Source organism: Leptonotus elevatus, chromosome 21 (genome assembly GCF_054856555.1).
Source record: "Leptonotus elevatus isolate MCC_2025b chromosome 21, RoL_Lele_1.0, whole genome shotgun sequence".
Classification (NCBI taxonomy): domain Eukaryota; kingdom Metazoa; phylum Chordata; class Actinopteri; order Syngnathiformes; family Syngnathidae; genus Leptonotus; species Leptonotus elevatus.
The window spans coordinates 1,662,642-1,682,217 of NC_141259.1; the positions used below are offsets into that span (position 1 = coordinate 1,662,642).

The 19,576-nt window shown below is 39.9% G+C and overlaps 2 protein-coding genes and 1 non-coding gene across 3 annotated transcripts; 1 reads left to right on the forward strand and 2 right to left on the reverse strand.

Moving 5' to 3' along the window:
* Nucleotides 1-60: 60 nt before the first annotated feature.
* On the forward strand, nucleotides 61-10,697 carry tm9sf1 (transmembrane 9 superfamily member 1). The gene is made up of 9 exons (XM_086066263.1): nucleotides 61-513; nucleotides 4,283-4,494; nucleotides 5,091-5,222; nucleotides 5,632-5,754; nucleotides 5,896-6,254; nucleotides 7,651-7,805; nucleotides 7,890-8,075; nucleotides 8,854-9,127; nucleotides 9,797-10,697. Exons 2-9 carry the CDS (start codon nucleotides 4,288-4,290, stop codon nucleotides 10,188-10,190), a joined length of 1,830 nt encoding a protein of 609 aa, XP_085922389.1. The 5' UTR covers nucleotides 61-513; nucleotides 4,283-4,287; the 3' UTR covers nucleotides 10,191-10,697.
* On the reverse strand, nucleotides 1,007-1,133 carry LOC147155535 (U6atac minor spliceosomal RNA). The gene has a single exon (XR_015092243.1). It is a non-coding gene; the product is annotated as a U6atac minor spliceosomal RNA (small nuclear RNA).
* A 102-nt stretch (nucleotides 10,698-10,799) lies between the features above and the next one.
* Nucleotides 10,800-14,289, reverse strand: nanog (nanog homeobox). Its single transcript, XM_086066264.1, has 4 exons — nucleotides 13,749-14,289; nucleotides 12,373-12,737; nucleotides 12,174-12,311; nucleotides 10,800-11,372 (listed from the first exon to the last, which is right to left on the reverse strand). Exons 1-4 carry the CDS (start codon nucleotides 14,155-14,157, stop codon nucleotides 11,010-11,012), a joined length of 1,275 nt encoding a protein of 424 aa, XP_085922390.1. The 5' UTR covers nucleotides 14,158-14,289; the 3' UTR covers nucleotides 10,800-11,009.
* Between the last annotated feature and the right edge of the window lie 5,287 nt (nucleotides 14,290-19,576).

The window sequence follows — 19,576 nt, forward strand, 5'->3', positions numbered from 1 at the left end:
CATGTGCACGAACTTGACTTGTTATAGCAAGAGTGTGTTTGATTGGCCAGTTGCGCAACAAGGAAATCCGGTTTAAAAAAAAATACGGTTGTTATTATCAGGTTGACTTTTCACAGTCTTTTTAAACGTGCACATTTGGCAGCTTGTAACCACAAAACATCGCTAAAACAGTTTGAAATTGTCGGCTGGGGAGAATTGATTTTGCTCATAAGCGAGTACAGTACAACGTAGGTGTGCGTGTTTTTTTCTCCGCCCACTCCGGAAAACTGAAGCGAGCGTTCATTATTTTTGTTTTTTTAGGTGACGTGGAGTCAAATGCTTTTCATGTCGCTGCTTTTCTGACGACGGTGCTTGTGCTGAAGTAGTTTGGCGTAAATGGCTCGGTAGCGTGTTTAACGCTTGAGCACAATTTGCCCAAAATTCCTCCGAATGTTTCGCTTTTTTTAAGTCTCTACACTGAGCTCCGGCGTCGACGTGGGGGCCTGGAGTTCGACGATTCTGACGGAGAAGCAGGTTTGTTGGACCAACATCGCACATCAGTCACACTGGGGCGATCAAATGGTAATAACTCAATGACAACGCATAGCAATGACAAACCAATAAGCAAGGTGCTATCAATGACCTCATGTGGTTTTTGACATTTTACAATGTTACTGTAAGCTATTCGGAGTTCCATTTCGATTAAAGCAAAGCAAATCAATTCAATTTCAGTGTTGTTCATGTAGCGCCTAATCACAATAGAAGTTGTCACAGGACACTTTACACATGGAACAGGTCGAAATTAACTAATAGACTAACATAACCTCAAATAAGTCAGAAAAGAGACAGGAAATTAAGGTTATACAGGTGTAGTACAGTACAACTTAGCTCTGTCCTGTCCCCCTTTTTAAATGCATTTTTTTCAATTACCATTTTCTTAACCGCTTGTCCTCACAAGAGTCGCGGGGGGCGCTGGATCCTACCCCAGCTGGCTTCGGGCAGTAGGCGGGGTACACCCTGAACTGGTTGTAAAACTTGGTTAGAGATGCCACGAAGTAGGTGGCAGTGCCATAGCCATTTATGTGTTGCAGGCCACGGGGGCCATTTCCATCCTTATCAAGGGAGTGCTAACCTTCTCTCTTTAAATGCAGTATAGTAAAAAATAGTCATGCTCCTATGCAAATGTTTATCAGCTTTTCTTTATAGGCTCCATCCTCCAGATATAATGTTATGGCCCTTTGGTGTAAAGTGGCGTCACTAGGTTTTATAGAGGGGGGGCTAAGCCCCCATGTGATGCACAGGATGTGAGCAAGTGCAGCATGCAAGCTGAACATTTCACACGCAGCTAACAGAGTGATAAAAGTTTAAAGTCAACATTACATATTTCAGTCTATTTTTTAATACATTACACAAACAGCGGAAGTATGTGTACTGCATTCATGAAAAAGAGCAAATATGTACACATTGTTACAATGCATGCAAAACTGCATGCAAAAAGGTCACAGTGTTGTCACAAAGTAAACAAAGCCCATAATTTTCAATAAATAAAAACATTTGAGAAAAGTTACAGTACCCTGTCAGGAGTTAATAATGTAATAAAACTTGAATGAACAACTTCAATTGCCAGGACTACTTGTTGTGTGGAAGACATGACTTTGGTTCATAACACATTGTTTAACTCCAAAATACTGTTGAAGTCGCGATTACATTTTGGTGCAAATGTGCCGAAATGGTTGAAGACAAACATTACTTAATGATGGTTAAAATAAATAATACAAGTAATACAGTATTGAAGTAATAGTCTTGAAATTAATTATTTATCTTATACTGCTTTTAGTCATCTCTTTTGTTTAGTTTTATTAATTTTTTTTCCCTTTTGGACACATTATTACAGATTACATTGATTACATCATATCATTTGCAACATTGACATTCGAAAGAAGGGCTGACGGGTAGAAGCCACGGCTTATTAGTAACCTGTCCCCATTGTTTCTTACTATACGCATCAGTCTTATACATTGATTATGATAGTCATTGATTCATATTGTTATCAATCAGACTTAAGTCTGCACACTCCTCGCTCAGTTCACCTTGAGTAATGTCTGTGTGTAAGTTGCAGCTCGTACCAATCATTTGGAATTGGTAAATCGGTTCCCGGACGCCACCAACAGGCCCACCCAACCAGGCAAGCAGCCAAGGCGAACGCATGCTCGTTCACCAGTAACGTCTTTGCTGACTTTGGATCAGCTTTTACACATGTTGTGGCTTCCAGAAGAGTCGATCGGCTTGCATTGCGCCCATTGCGTCCACAGCAATGTTCACTCCATTCTGGTCAGTTCAGCCACCACTGTTGCCAACATCCGATGATGCTTAGATCTTGATACTCCTGAGCGTTCACCAAGGCCAGCCCACCCGGTGGATTGGCCCCCGCTAGCCGCATCCCGGAACCATGTTCACCAACCCCATTGTAACTATTTACAGCAGATTCTTTGTGGCCACAATACAACCATATCATGACAGCCTTGCATGTTACAACACATGTTCAAACAGAAATAGAGCCAGACAATGTTTACATTCTTACAGGAATAGCAATATATGTTATCAATGCAGGTGTATAAACAAGAGTTAACCTTGGCAGTGTCAGCAAGTAAACATATGTTATATTTACATTATTCAAATCATGACAGCTCCAGTTTTGGGTTAATTAGTAATATGTTACAATCATTTCATTAGGGTAAGACATAATCCACAATTTAATGATGTGAGTTACTGATAGCAGTTATTGACTCTCAAACTCTGCCAATTCTTCCACTCTTTTCACGATCCGTATTTTCTTCTGAGAAGATGAGTCTTCTTTTGTTTGGATGAAGATTCGACAGTCTTTTGTCCATGTGTTCTCGATAAATCCATTCTTTCTCATTCTGTCGCGCCCTTCTGGCAATGTCAGCATTTGGTTTTGTGAGATTTTCATTGACGTAGACATGTTTACCTTTAAGCTTGTAGCTATCGCTCAAAAGAGCAATCTTTTTCTTCCTGTCAACAATCCTGATCAGAACTGCCGGTGGTCGTGTCACCCTAGTTGGAAGCGAAAAGCACATCTGAATGTGCGCTGGATCCACAATTAATCCCAAATCTCCGAGTTGAGTTGTCACAAGATTGCTGTTCCACAGTCTCGTTCACTGAAGTTTGGTCACAATCAACTGCACTTGTGCTGGCTGCAGCTCTCGCCTGAGGGCCGCGGCGCGGTTTAATTTGGATATCTGTAACTAGATGCGTCTTTGATTTTTTTTTTTGCGAGCCATGCATGATGTTTTGTTTAATGAGGGCTCACACAATGTTAAATTAAAGAACTACTATTTGTGATGTCACTGATTGTATTATGGTTTGTTCGCATGTGTGGCAGCATGGGTTTGATTTTCACTTTCACACAAAACAAACCAAACCATACTAACCAACAGTATAAGTCAAGACATCTTTATTTATAATATAGCACTTTCAAACAGCTTTAGCTGTCACAAAGCGCTTTACAGGAAACACAGCATAAAACATTAACAGCAATACAATACAAAACATCACACACAAAAATACCCAACTTTTGTTTGAAATGGGGATTGCAAGTCGAGTTTTATCTAATTACATCCCGATAATCTCAAATAAAAACACCAAGTACAACAAAAACAAACTCACACTTACTGCTCTCTGAAAAATGCTTTCTATCAAGACAACAGAAAAGGAAAAAAAACTGTATAACAGTTTACCTTTAAGACATTTCCTTTTCTAAACTTCCGTTTGAACTGGTATGGGTTTTTATCAGTGATGGTATGAATGGTTGGTTGTAAGTACAAGTACATTGAGCACTTGCTAATGCAGAATACCTACATGTTTTGCAAATTTTAGGAAAATGTTTTATTTTAATTAATTTGATGTTTTTGAAAAACATAATTTACTTGAGCATGGTTGTGCATTTGCTTGCTTGTTAAGCTGCTAAACTGGTATTGGTACCATGGTATCATAATGTTTTTCTCAAAATCAAGTACAGACATGGTATTGACACTGATACTGCTATTGATACATTCCTAAGTGATAAAGAAAACGAATGGACAGAGGTGGCAAATCCAAGTCCGGAAAGTAAAAACCCTGCCACAGTTTGGCTTTAGCCCCAGGTGCTAGGCTAGCTCATTTACTTACTAGGGAACTAGCTAGCTAGCACAAGGGGCTAAAGCCAAACTGTGGCAGGGTTTTTTACTTTATGGACCTGGATTTGCCACCTCTGCTAATGGATAACTTTTTGTGTCTGCACCAGGAGTTATGCAGTGTGGAAGAGGACACCTGCCAGGCATCCGCCAGACGACAATGAGCCTGCCTCGCGTGTTGGTCCTGTGCCTCCTGGTAGCTGGGGCACTCGGCTACAAGGCGGGGGACAACGTGACCTTGTATGTCAACAAAGTGGGTCCTTATCATAACCCTCAGGAGACGTATCACTTCTACACCTTGCCTGTTTGCAGGCCAGACAAGGTCAGTTTGCTGTCACTAGGTTTTTACAGGTTACGGTAGTATCAATAATTGGACAGATGTATGTATTAAGAGACCGCTAAAACATCAATTGGGTGTTAAAGGATATTTTGGGCTAAACAAAATATAGCCGTCTAACAGTGAAATATTTAGACTAAGGCAGCACGATTGGATTTCCATATTTGCAATATACGTATATAACATGTTGGATTAATTGAAGACTCAGAATTGTCCATAGGCGGCAGTGTAAAATAGTTAGTTGCTACAGTCCCTTCCAAAAATCTTGCTACATCAATGTCACTTCTTTTGTTTTTGTTGTATACTGAAGACATTTGGGTTTCAGATTAAGAGATGAATAGTAGTCAAAAATTCGGAATTTCAGCTTTATTTTCCGGTATTTACCCAGCTAGGCGTGTTAAACAGCTCAGGACAGAGCAACTTGTTGTACTTTGAACTCACATTTTTCAAGTGAATCAAATTATTGGAACAAACATTATTAAATGAACAAAGCGAATAATACTTAATATTTGGTGGTGTAACCATTACTTGTGATAAGTTTTGTACCATCTTTGAATATTTTATTAATGCTTGTTCTGCAGGTGCATCACAAGCCTCTGAGTCTCGGAGAAGTGCTGGATGGCGATAGAATGGCCGAATCATTGTATCAAATTCGATTTCGAGAGAATGTTGAGAAGAAAACTCTTTGCCAACTTACGCTTTCAGAGAAACAGGTATGAAATTGCTCAAGTCTTAGATTTGTAACATAATATATTGTTGGTCAATACTTTTTGTTACCTTAACTTCAAAATCTAAATTCTGTATCTCAGTGATCAAACTATAGATTTTGGGTTGCTGATTTGTAAACATTACAGAGTATGTGTAATCATTTTTGGCATCCTCCTTGGTGAAAATAATTTTGTTGATAGCTGTTATGTCGCACTGTTTTGCATTTCGACATAATAGCATCCAATAAGGCAGTACTTTAAATATTAGGTCTATCTTACATTAATTAGTTTGTGGATAATAGACACTCAATGTTTCCTCATGGAGAAATACTTGTTAATTGAATTAATATCATAATTTTATTTTTACGTACACATAAGGGATTGCCTATATGAGTTTTAAAACTTTGTGTTTCAGGTGGACCAGCTTCGTGAGGCCATCGAGGAGCTGTACTACTTTGAATTTGTCCTGGATGACATTCCAATCTGGGGTTTTGTGGGATATATAGAGGAGAGCGGCTTCCTGCCTCACAGCCACAAAGTAAACTTTTTCACGTCTCTCGAGTGCTACAAAGTAACATATTTGACTTTTTAAGGGGAACTTAATGCGAAGTTCCTGTTGCAAACATTCTCACTTTGACACTCTGCTGCCGTGCCTCTCTTTGCTCACCACCAACAACAGGTGGGCCTGTGGACTCACCTGGACTTCAACATCGAGTACAACGCCGACTCTGTGATCTTCGCCAACGTCTCTGTGAAGGACGTCAAACCCGTGCCCTTGGAGGACGGCGCCGGAGCGGCCGTGGGTGGTGTCGGCGTAGGCGGAGGAAGCCTGACGGTCGTACACACGTACAGCGTGCGCTGGTTCGAGTCCACTATGCCTCACGCTCGTAGGGCGGAGCGCCTCAGGGACTACTCGTTCTTCCCCAAAACGCTGGAGATCCACTGGCTGTCCATCATCAACTCGCTGGTGTTGGTGGTGCTTCTGCTGGGCTTCGTTATCATCATTCTCATGCGGGTGCTTAAGAATGACTTTGCCAGGTTTGTTACCGGTAAAAGAGAGTTGATTTATTGCTGTTTTCATGTTATGTGAGGTAGGGCTGGACGATTAATCGAAATGTTATCGTGATTTCCATTTTGGATTCCCCCGTTTAATCAGATCAGCCCCTCACGTGATTTATAAAGATGGAGTTAATTTGTCATTTGGCACAGTAGTTGTGATAGTGTTAACACTTTTATTGAAGCAACATCTTCCATCCATTTTCTTAACCGCTTTTCCTCACAAGTGTCGCGGGGGGGCGCTGGAGCCTATCCCAGCTGGCTTCGGGCAGTAGGGGGTACACCCTGAACTGTTTGCCAGCCAATCACAGTGCACACAGAGACGAGCAACCATCCACACTCACAATCACACCTATGGACAATTTGGAGTGTTTAATTAACCTGCCATGCATGTCTTTGGAATGTGGGAGGAAACCGGAGTACCCGGAGTAAACCTACGCAAGCACGGGGAGAACATGCAAACTCCACCCAGAAAGGCCGAAGCCTGGACTTGATCTCACGTCCTCTGCACTGGGAGGCGGACGTGCTAACCAGTCACCCACCGTGCCGCCTGAAGCAACGTCTTGATTAAAAAAACAAAACAAGTTTCAAGTACTTAAAAACAAGTTTTCCCCTAGCAGACAAGCTCTGGGGAGACGCCGCCATTTTAGTGGGTGGAAACGATGACGTCAAGACGCATTTACGTGGAGACAGAGCATGCGCATGCCGGACGCAGCCTTGCCATTCCGAATGAAGTGTGTACATGACGCTCGTTCCGATTGACCAAAGGAATATACCACCCATTGATTCTGAATGAAATTCCATTCGGATGAAGCCTTTTCATTCCGATTGAGGTGTTTATATGGAGCATTTTCATTCCGTTTGGCCGTTCGGATTCATACTAATCAGAATACATGGTTCCATGTAAACCAGGCTAGTTGTGATTCTTCTTCCCTAAGTGTCCTTTACGCTGTTTAATGACACTCAAGTTGGAATTAACTGTAAAACTAAACACACGATAAGGAGAATTACATACAGTGCATATTTAAATACAAAAACTGCTTCATTTTTATAACATGATTAGCCTAGTGCTAATTCTAAAGATGATGTCGGATAACAGGAAGTTAGCATCAACTTCGGGAGTAATAATCCTTCAAATAACAAATATTCACACACAAATGCTGTGGAAACACATACCCACAGGTAAGATAACACTACTCGAAAGCACAAATTCTTCCCAATGTGTGAAAAACTAGTTATTTTAATATAATTAAATCACAACTTCTGTTCTCATTGTAAGCATGTACACCATGGATTGATGCCACCAGACTGCCCCTAAGAGGACAATTTTTTAAAATCAGGTATAACATCGATATAACATGCTTTGCCTCGTCTGCAGGTATAATGTTGAGGAGGATGCGGGTTGTGATGACCTGGACCAAGGAGACAACGGCTGGAAGATCATACACACTGACGTCTTTCGGTTTCCTCCTTACAAAAGCCTACTGTGTGCCGTGCTAGGAGTAGGGGCTCAGTTCCTTACCCTTGCCACAGGTGCTTATTTCACTAGACGCACACACTGGTATCACTTCTGATTTTGCTTCCATTCTTGTTACACTGTATGTTACTATGTTATAGGAATTATTGTCATGGCTCTCCTGGGAATGTTCAACGTGCACCACCACGGTGCCATTAACTCTGCGGCCATCGTTTTGTATGCTCTGACCAGCTGTGTGTCAGGTTACATCTCATGCAGCTTTTACACACAAATCAACGGCAATCGTTGGGTGTGGAACATCATCTTGACCTCAACACTCTTTTCCGGTGAGTCTGCTCAGAAGGATGTTACTGGTAGGCTCGGGGCCCATAAAACGTACTCACTCTTTGACCAACCAGTATTTGTTTCATTTCAGTAGAGATTAGTAAGAAACTAACATTTAAATTTAAGGTTATTTAAAGGCATTTAAAAGTTTACCTTGAATTATTGTAACCGTGATTATTCTAAGCCAGGGGTCTGCAACCTGCGACTCTGGAGCCACATGTGGCTCTTCAGTCCCTATCCAGTGGATCTAAAAAAATAAATAGTGGAAATTAATAAAAACATTTCCACATCACCACCCTCTTAATTGCCTGTCATTGTTTTGCAAAAATATTTTTTTGCCTAAATCATCTCCTCATGATGCAAATGGTTAAATTTTTTGTGTTTCCTGAAAAAAATGACTTGGGCGTTCATTTTAAGAAGGCATAGATATTTGTATTTTTTAGATAAAATATTTTTCAAATGAAAAAAAAGCATGACAATCTAAAAATGTACAAAAAATGAACATAAAAATTTACTCACCCAAAAAAATAAAATCAAAAATGAAAGGTAGAGGAAAATAAATGTCAAAGCATTGAATGCTAGTGTTATGGTGCAGCTCTAATTAGCTCTTGGGCCCTCAGTACATTAGGCTAACACTAACATACTGTCTCCTTCATAATCTTTAAATGTTTTGTGGTTCCAGACAGATTTTTTTTGTTATTTATTTAGCTTCAAATGGCTCTTTTGACAAAAAAAGGTTGCTGACCCCTGTTCTAAGCTACTTCTCCTTTACTCCCACAGCTCCACTCTTCCTAACGTGGAGCGTTGTCAACTCTATCCACTGGTGGAGCGGCTCTACACAGGCCTTGCCGGCTACCACTGTGCTGCTCCTGCTGGGTGCCTGGGTGTTGGTTGGCTTCCCGCTTACGGTCATCGGCGGCATCGTGGGCAAGAACCGAGCAGGTGGCTTCCAGGCGCCTTGCCGCACTCGCAACATCGCCCGGCAGATCCCTACGCAGCCCTGGTACAAGCATGCTGCTGTGCACATGGCCATCGGTGGCTTCTTGCCATTCAGGTGAGTTGCTATTTCGAGTAAACAAAATGAGCTTTTAGTTGCTTTTGTACGGAAGAGGATTAGGGCCAGAGAAGAGAAAAAACAACAACAACTTTGGCACAAGTCAGAATTCTGACCTTAAAGTGACAATTCTGACTTTAATCTCAGAATTTTGATTTTAAAGTCAGAAGTCTCACTTAAATTCTGACTTTAAAGAATTCTGACTTTTAAATCAGAATTCTGACTTTAAAGTCATAATTTCTTTCAAGTCAGGATTTAAGTGAGAATTCTGACTTAAAAGTCAGAATTGTGACTTTAAAGTCAGAATTGTCACAATTCTGTCTTTAAAGTGAGAATTTTGACTTAAAAGTCAGAATTCTGACTTTAAAGTGACAAATCTCACTCTATTCTTTAAATTAAAAAAAGGTTGGCAGAATTTTAAAGTCAGAATTATCATTTTAGTCTCAGAATTATGATTTTAATTAAAGTGAGAATTCTGTCAGAATCCTGCCAACCTTTTTTTTCTCTTCACTGTCCCTAATCCTCTTCCATACTTTTGTGTTTGAATGTAAAGATACATAAAGAGTATCAGGGCAGTAGTGAAAAGGAAAACTTGCTAAATATAGTAGACCCTCTAAGTCATTGTTGCTCAAATACCAATTGGTGCTTTCCATCGGTTTCCCCTCATAGTGCCATCTCAGTGGAGCTTTACTACATCTTTGCCACAGTGTGGGGCCGAGAACACTACACACTATATGGCATTCTGCTGTGTGTCTTCGCCATCCTCCTGTCAGTCGGTGCCTGCATCTCGGTGGCCCTCACTTACTTCCTGCTGTCGGGCGAGGACTATCGCTGGTGGTGGCGGAGCGTGCTAAACACGGGCTCCACCGGCCTCTTCATCTTCATTTACTCAGTCTTCTACTACAGGAACAGGTCCTCCATGAGCGGCCTGGTGCAGAGTACGGAGTTCTTCGGCTACTCTCTGCTCACAGCGCTGGTTTTCTCGCTCATGCTGGGCAGCGTGTCCTTCTGGGCATCGTTGGCTTTTATTCGCTACATCTACCGCAGTCTGAAGATGGACTAGGCGCTCATGAAAGCTGTGAAAAGCTTTTCTCACCATACGAAAAGACAGTCTCCTGTTCTTTTCATGCTCATGCACACACCTGACCTGAGAGGAGAAATTACTGGGACTAAAACTGGAGCCAGCGGTCCAAGCTGAGGAGTGATTATAATTTATCAAGGATTGTCAATTGAAGGATGCATGTGGTGCTAGCGTATAAACAAAATTGAGTGTCATAAAGGGATGATGTGACTTGTTGGCGTTACTCCGCCCCATCAGGAATGAGTAGTTTTTTTTTTTTTTTAATACTTGTCAGTGTCCACAAATGTTGACAAACTGTCAGTAACTTGCAATACGATTATGTCAGCCTGTTGTAAAGAATTTCAAAGCAATGTTTTTCCATTGGTCCTGCAGAGAATAACATTTTGATGCCTTGTAGAGGAAATGTTGCATATTGGTGAAGGGAGCAATATTGTGATTTGTTCTGATTTAAATACTCTTTTCAATAAAACATTTTAGTAATAGACTAGCTTACCTTAGTCACAGAATGGTATTTTTGAAACAGATGTTATATAACTGAATATAGACACCAAGACATTGTTGATTTCCATATAGAAGCGTTTATAGGGGCAAATGTAAGAAAAACCTTTATCTTTTAACATTTCCAAAAAAACTGCATGCATGCTAGTGTTACAAAGTACAAAGAGCACACCATCAAACTTTAAATAGTTGTATATAAAAATAAAACATGGTGAAAAAAAAAAGGGGGGGGAAATATTTTTTGCTCAACTATATGAAGTATATACACCCATGCAGAGAAAATGTATGCACAGCAGAAGTGTCCTACTGGTCCATGCTCTGTACAATGACGGTATTTGATGAGTTTTGGCTGGTGATGGCCTCTGCATCTTTGCCATCAAAGCTCGTGTCTGGCTCAGTGTTGCCGCTCGAGTGGAATGCACCTGGGTTGTATTCATACTGGTTGATACCCGGAGGCACAGCCCAGCCAGCAGTCTGGGGCCTGGTTAGGTCTGCAGCTTGAGGTGTGCCAGATGACCATGTGGAAAAAGGAGCAGAACCAGTTGAACTGCCCATCCTAGCAAGATAGAAGGCCAGATTCTGAGGACCGATCTTCTTGAAGGCTGCATCCATCATGGCGTGATTGTAGCGTTCCTTGAATGGTGGTCTTTGGGTCTCTGGTTGATACTGAGAAGACAACAAATTAGGAGTGTGCCCAAAAAAAAAATCTAATTTTGTATTTTAAAAAATTATTTAAATGTCCCAAAATCGATTTTATTTAAATTATTTTATACTGTCTTGCCCTTGTTTATGTGTGCCTTTATTAGGAGCGCTGTTCATGTTATACACAATTTGGCCACTTATGGGCAGTGTGGTTCCGCACGTTCTGATACACTGTTAAGTTATAGCCACATTAGAGAGTCGAAGGAAAAAGTCACGATCAAGCTATTCCAATAAAAGTTGTTGGGGGGTTTTGCAGCATAGGAAGAGCATATGCTGGTGAGTAATGTTAAAATGCTTCTCTGTATACATTCCTGAAGTGTTTTGTATAAGTAGCCGTTCTTTTGGGTGATAAAAGTGCTGCGAGTTACATGCTAATTAGCATTAGCGAGTCAGTCTGGAGTAGATCATGTTTCTTTGCACATCTATAAACTGAAGCAGAAATCATTGTCAATCAAATAATTTCGAATCAAAAATCGTTCAGAATCGAATCGCAGGCCCAAAAATCGGAACCAAATCGAATCGTGAGACGTCAAAGATTCCCACCCCTACTACAAATGTGGGGTCAGAATCAAGTTCCATTTTCTGTTTGCTAGTGTTGCGTCTCGCCTTTAAGGCCTTAACCAAACTATGGTTAGACCTCCATAATTGACGCGTCACTCTATGCCCAAGCCGTTGTGTTTCTGTTATGAGCAAACAGGAAATCTGGACTAGGCATTAGTATCACCAAAGTGGCAAAATATAAAATAATCAACAGGATTTGCTTACAGGTGGAACATGGTTTATTCCACTTCCGCTAATGGCTTGTCTGCGGTTCTTAGCGGTGGTGTAGCGTGATGACACCCAGTTACTGTCTTTCTGGTGTCTCCTCAGCTTCATCCTTCGATTTTGAAACCAAGTCTTCACCTACAAGCAAAAACAATACAATTGGAACTGTTTAAGGCAAATTCTCACATAAACTGCTTACCTGTTTGTAGGTGAGCCCTGTGATTTCAGCAAGGTTCTTCATCTCAGCTGGGGTGAGGTATCTCTGCACACTAAAACGCTGGACAAGAGTGTTCATCTGGCTTTCGGTGAAGGTAATGCGCACCTTTCCTTTAGGGGTACTTTCTCTCTTCAGGACCGGTAAGGGCACTTGTAGAGAGAAAGTGTTTGCGTTCTGGTTGCCCACATCAGTGCAGGAGGGCAACTCATCCTTAAACGAGCTGGACACATGGTCTCCTGCATCCGGGCTCCTGCTGTCTGTATCATCGCTGAGGTCTTTCTTCACCCACGTGTCAGGCTCTGCCGGCGGTGGGCCACTTTCTCCGCTGCTTCTAAAACTCCATGAATCTGAAAGGGAATATATGGCGAGTATGTTTATTATGTTTATCCTCTCACATTCCCTTGAGTATGTGAGAAACCATTTTGTAAATCTACTGTGCCAGTATAGGATATCTTATGTGACGATGTACGATATACGATTGTATATTGGCATTAGGTATGTGTATCCACTGCTGAATGACTCTTTTAAAAAAAAAGGGGGGGGGGGGGTCGCTGAACGAGCCATCTTCATGACTGCAGATTTTGAGTGATGTCTAAGCCACATTTTCCTTACAGTGTATAGTGTTTGTTCTTTCGACTTTTTTTCTTAAGCAAGGCACCTATTATAATATATATATATATATATATATATATATATATACACACACACTCCAATAACAGTCATTATTTTTGATTTATTTTACTACATTTATATTAATTTACAATTGTACATATAACTACTACAAGGAGGATTTAATATTTTCTGTTGAAAATTCAATTGAATATTCATTGTAGTTTTCTAAATATGATTTTTATTTTGCTGACATTTACGATTTTTCACATCGTGACTAGCAATAATTAATTCGAAATAATTACATTGGTGGTGGTCTGTTTCTCCGTTTGGCAACATTTACAATTATAGAAGTCTTATTAATCTTTCAACTCGCTGAAAGGAAGCCCTCCACTTAATTTGACTTGTGATTATTAATAATTTTGATTGCAAAATGTGATGAAATGTCTGGTTACTATAATGAGCTGCCTGGTTTGCTAATCAGTCACAAAAGCAAAATCAATACGTTGTTTGTTTTCACTCTGTGAAGGATACATTTGCATTACGGAAATATCAGAAATGTCCGGATGTTCGGAATTGTCCAACATGATCGGTACCTTGATAAAACAAATGTAATTTGAGCAAATTTGTTATTTAAGTGCGATCAGATTGGTATCCCAGAAAAAAATCTAACAATCTGTTTTTATCCACAACTATCCACGCAGCCCAAAGAGTTTGCGAAGCTAACTTTGGAGCAAAACGAAACGTACCAGGAGATGCGTGAGCCTCCGAGTCACTTGTGGAGTCGCTGCCGGCCCTTTTGCTCTCCTCGGCGGGTGTATCGTAGGCGGCCCGGGGCGGCCCAGTCAGAAGAAAGCGGCCAGCTTGACTCTCCTGGAGGTAGACCAGACTGGAGCCCTGGTAATGGCAATGACCGTTGGCGACGAACTGCTCCGGGCTGTGAGGCGGAGACTCTTCGTGGGTCCTTGCGGCAGCTGCAGCTGCGGCGTAGTAGACCTGCGCCACCCCGGGTGTGTAGTTATTAAAATCGGGCGGTCCCGCCTCGCCCCAGCCGGTAACGTGGCAGTGATTCTGTTCGTGACCGGACTGATAAACAAGGCCGTAGGCGTAAGCATGGTAGGATGAGTTGTAATTTATCTGTGTCTTCCAATCTGCCATTTTTAAACTTCAAAATGTGGCCTATTAAAATAATAATAATAATAATGCTTCCAAAAGCGACACCAACGCAATCAGGCCTACTGGCTAAATGTTTGTAAACCGCGCCACCTCTCTAGGGGTTGTTTTTAAGGAGTCGCCTTTGGGCAGGTGTGGATGGGGGTGTTGATGTTTGAGCCAATCGGATGCCCTCACCTGCCCTTTAGCGATCATTTCATTGGTCCACTACACACAATAAGCTTTGAGCAACGACTACCATGGTGGGTACGCTACAGTATTTAAATAAGCCCTCGTGATTAAGACAAAACTATGGGATAATCGTTCGTGTTGTTTAAAATGCTGTAAATCACTTGTAATTCAATGTTATACTTTTTTTTTAAATGTAGTTTTGAAGGAACTATATTATCAACTTTACACTGAAAAAAAGAGGAGTGATATTTACTTGAAAAAGCCTAGTAAAGGTTGATGCACACTGAAATTCTAAATAAATGTTCCAAAGAGTTTAACTAGAATTTCTGATGTGAAAAAAAAGTACTAGATTTTTTTCAAGTAAATATCAATCACCATTTTTTTTAGTGTACTTGCTACATGCTTCACAAATAATTTAACTAAGGTACATTATTTAATTGGGTGGCACGGTGGGTGACTGGTTAGCACGTCCGCCTCCCAGTGCAGAGGACGTGAGATCGAGTCCGGGCTTCGGCCTTCCTGGGTGGAGTTTGCATGTTCTCCCCGTGCTTGCGTGGGTTTTCTCCCGGTGCTCCGGTTTCCTCCCACATTCCAAAGACATGCATGGCAGGCTAATTGAACACTCCAAATTGTCCATAGGTGTGGTTGTGAGGGTGGATGGTTGTTTGTCTCTGTGTGCCCTGCGATTGGTTAAGGCACTGCCACCTACTTTGTGGCATCACTAACCAAGTTTTACAACCAGTTCAGGGTGTACCCTGCCTACTACTGCCCGAAGCCACCTGGGAATAGGCTCCAGCGCCCCCGCGACCCTTGTGAAGACAAGCAGTTAAGAAAATGGATGGACATTATTTTTATTTACATTATGTTGTGCTATTGTTAGAGTTAACTGTGGCTGTGCAAATAACTGCATGTTCTGATATCAGAAATATATCAACATTCATATGGAAAAATATTTTATTTAAACAAAATCATAATTTAGCTCAGGGCTGCTCGATTATGGAGGGGGAAAAAACCAAACATTTTAATCATTGCTTTTTTTCAAACAATCATTTATTTAACTTAAAAAATATTAAGACAAATACAATTATTTGAAACACTATAATTATGTGAGCTCCTTTTGGACCAAACGCAATTTATAAGTTATATTAAAATAAAATGTAAAGAAAATGTGCAAATGTATAAATTGAAGTATGTTATCCTGAAACTCATATGTGCATGCCTCAAAACAACTCAAATTTAGTATTCATAGTTATTTTTTAATTATTATGCCAATTTTGTAATCATGGAGTGCAATAATCAAAATTGTAATTGAATTTTAATTAATTGCAATTAATTGCTCTAATCTAACCATCCATTTTCTCTACCGCAATTTATATTGTTTTATTGAAGAAAAAAAACACATTAGGTACGCAGATGTGACAAAACTACAAGATTAAAATGATGACATCCCTGCACTGTCACATCTGTCAATTCATGAATGACACAATAAATTTATAGTGATAGACAGTGTTAGATAAAGAGAGGAGTGGAGGACGAAATATCAAAACAAATGACCAAACAAGCAAAGTTCAATATGTACTCATCATGTTGTACTAATTTCCACATATCTATTTGCTTTTGTGATATATTTGTTAAATTGTAAAGACACTTTATGGACAATTTGTAGTTCCAAAATCATCAATGTTTACATATACATTATATCTTTCTGAATGTGTGTTATATAGCTTATTCAATTGGGGGGGGGGGGGTAGCCTTATTGTTTGGTTGTGTTGTATGTTATGTGATCTCAAGTTCCACAGTTTGCAGCCCTGAGAAGGGAAAGTAACTCAAGAGGGACACACTATAAAGAAAATAGTTCTGAGTAAACATTGGATTAATGCACTAAATAAAGATTCTAGCTGTTAAGCATGGATAGTTTAATAAATCATTTGATAGGTCTTAGAGTGATTGTGCTATGTAAATGCCAACCAACAGCTGTAGGCATTTGACAAAGTCCGAGGATAGCCATTCAATTCTAAAAACTAATGAAACTTTCAAAGGTGCTGTTATGAAAACCCCAAAGTATTCAACCCACAAATATTTGCAATAATACACAGTTGTTTGATTTAGTAGGGTCCTCAGACGACTAAAATGGCCCCTAAAAGGAAAATCTTTCCCTACGTCTGCCCTGCTGGGTTGTACTTGTTGACACGAATTGCTGCAGCCCTCATTTGCAATCCCTTTTTTTTTTTAAATGAATCAGATTAGGCGGGTCGTTTCCATCAAAGTTGTTGTTTGTGTTCCTGCCTCCTTGCTTCTATTGACGTGATAATGATTCAGTTAGCAGTGACGTGAGGTGATAACAGTCAAACTGATGGCCAGCATTAGCATTTCTGATCTGTGACGAGACAGGTGTGTGATGTGTTTGTGAGTGAATAGCAGATGTGTTCACTTTAGCATTGGAATGTGCTCAGAAGACACAGAGTGGCATTTGAAGTTTAAAGCAGTTTTTTTTTTAGGTTGTGGAGTATTTTCTCATGTTAATTGCACATTTTAAAATGAAATGTATGCCTTAAAGAACTTTGTTTTCTTCTGTAAAGTGGTACGCACATACAGATAATCAGGCCAAATTTTAGTATTTTCCCTCCCTTCCAATCAGTCAGCAAATTACTTTATGCTAATAATTGTGTTTTGATATGTTTACATTACGGGCATGTGGGATTATACTAAATCAGATGTGAAGAGAGAAGAGCCATCATTATTTAGATTATATATTTTTTAGCTACAGAGAAAGAAAAGGAACTTTTCTTCTCCCACTTAAAAAGCTGGCTAAGCATGTTTTGCTCTTGTCCTCATTAGTGGATGAGTTGGAGTTCATCCCAGCTGATTTCCCAGGACTTGCCACCAGTCACAAATAAAAACAATCATATACATTCACAATGATGGACAATTACAGTCTTCAATAACCAGCTCAGTGTCCTAGTGGTAGAGTGTCTGCTCTGAGACTGGGAGGCCGCGGGTTCAGTCCCAGGCCAGGTCATGCCAAAGACTATAAAAATGGGACCCATTTGCCTCCCAGATTGACACTCAGCATTAAAGGGTGGAATTGGGTGGTTAGATCACCAAACAATTCCCGAGTGCGGCTCCTGCTGCTGCTCACCATTCCCTCAGGGGATGGGTCAAATGCGGAGAAAGAATTTCGCCCCACTTAGGTGGGTGTGATAATCAGTGGTACTTTAACATGCATGATTTTGGAATGTGGGAGGATGCTCGAGCTTCCAGAGAAAACCCACGTAGGAATCCGTGCGCCTAGATTCAATCTTATATTTAAAAAACTTTGATTAAATCAGTACATGACTCAATCAAATGGAATTGTAAGAAGGGAAAAACATGTACTTTCCCAGTCTTCTCTTACAAACCTTCATGCACTCCTGAAAGGATTCTTCCTGGATTCTCCACAGCTCAGTTGTTGCGGCCATCTTGATATCATCTACATATCCAAAACAGGTCCTCTTAAACTTGGGAAATATATAATATATTAATACAATATATTAATAATTCAATTTCAGCTGTAGAATTGAATTATTGATTTTACTCAGGATGTAGCCGATTTTAGCAGAGATGGCCAGCATCATGAGGAGATGTTAAACGGGAGGGGGAATCCTCAAAACATGATTTATGTTAAAGTTCATTGTTTTACATATGAGGACTATGGGCAGAAATATGTGCCAACAGAAGCTGAATCTGAATAATCTAGATTTGAATTTTAATCGCTTACCTTGAACAATTGCATTGAAAAAATGAATTTAAATGACATCAAATGAATTTGTATTGCTTGAATCACTGAAATGAAAAACAATCTGAATATAAAATGTGAATTTGAAAACAAAAACAAAATGTATTATATGTTCACATTCAGTTTAAGTTTACAGATAGAAATTCAAATTATCCACTCAAATTAATTTCGTTTGACAAACATCCGGGTACTTTAGGAAGAGAAATCGATTTCAGATACGCAGATCAACTCTTCGGTAGTGATGAGCAGATGAAGCGTTTTGAACACTCAAGCTTTCCATTCACTTAAAGGTTCTCTTGAGGCTTCATGTGCACACGAAAAAAACCCTGGTGGCCAAAATCAACACTATAATTTGAACCAATTGGCGTTTTTTTTTTGCAGTCTTGCAACAGTGTTGCAACAGGAACAATCACAGAAAAAAAGAATATATTTGACTTTGTGTGTTACACTCATGCAGTTAACCAGTTTGTCAATATGGTGTACTGTGAGTAATTAAGTCATGTTATGGAAATTAGTAATCCTGTAGGAAATGTAATAGCAAATAATGAGGCATTGATTGTGTTTATGAAAACTGAGGTAAGCTAATGGGGACTGTGCTTATGGACACTGAAGTGATGGGGATTGTGCTTATGGGCACTGAGGTCATGGAGACGTCATTCATTTTAATTAAGAAACAATTTTTTTCCACCGTGCTTGGACGTCAGTTTCTCTTTTTGGATACAACATTTGGAGAAAACCATCATCCAGCTCCTCTTTTTTTTGTTCACTGCTTAGCAAAGATGTTAAACCTTATAATTGTAATATATTATATTGACTGTGTCACACGTATGTCCACTGACATGCATCACAATATAGTTAATGTTATGATGTGTGTAATGAACAGGGTTGGGGGGGTTACTTACTTAATGTATTTCAATATATTTACCAGTTATCTGTTAACATTTTTTATTAGTAACATAATTCAAATACCATAATATTAAAGTAATGTAACCTGAATACTTCTGGATTACACCAATTCAAAATATGTTAAAAAAATTCAAACAAACGAAAAAATCTATATGACATATATTTGTCTGGTCTTTTCTGCCTTATGGCTGTTTAATATGCATGGTTTTGTGCACTCTGTTGCATTGCTAGATAGATGGGATGGATAGATTAACGAGCCAGATAGTTAGCGTCCACTCCAACTGCACGAACACACAGCTTAATTTTAAAATGCACCTTCTTCAAAACTATTAAGTGCATTTGACTGTTTAATAATGGGGGATTTCGTCTTTGTGCTTGGAGTTTTTCACTTTGGAGTCGGAGTCATATTAATGAATTTACTGCATAGCTTGCCACTACGATAGTCATTTGGTCCATGCTAGTAAACATAGTAACATAACATCATCACAGCGTTTCAATATAGAACGGACTATTTAAAAATAAGTCAGTTAGCATGATCAACAAGTTTTACCT

Bases quoted from the DNA above. Each gene is read 5' to 3' on its own strand.
- tm9sf1 (XM_086066263.1), top strand. From the start codon at position 4,288: ATGCAGTGTGGAAGAGGACACCTGCCAGGCATCCGCCAGACGACAATG. The intron at 6,255-7,650 runs GTTTGTTACCGG...CCTCGTCTGCAG, and splicing joins CTTAAGAATGACTTTGCCAG to GTATAATGTTGAGGAGGATG. The intron at 8,076-8,853 runs GTGAGTCTGCTC...TTACTCCCACAG, and splicing joins GACCTCAACACTCTTTTCCG to CTCCACTCTTCCTAACGTGG.
- nanog (XM_086066264.1), bottom strand. From the start codon at position 14,157: ATGGCAGATTGGAAGACACAGATAAATTACAACTCATCCTACCATGCT. The intron at 12,738-13,748 runs GTACGTTTCGTT...ATTCCCTTTCAG, and splicing joins GGAGGCTCACGCATCTCCTG to ATTCATGGAGTTTTAGAAGC. The intron at 12,312-12,372 runs GTAAGCAGTTTA...TTTTGCTTGTAG, and splicing joins CAGGGCTCACCTACAAACAG to GTGAAGACTTGGTTTCAAAA.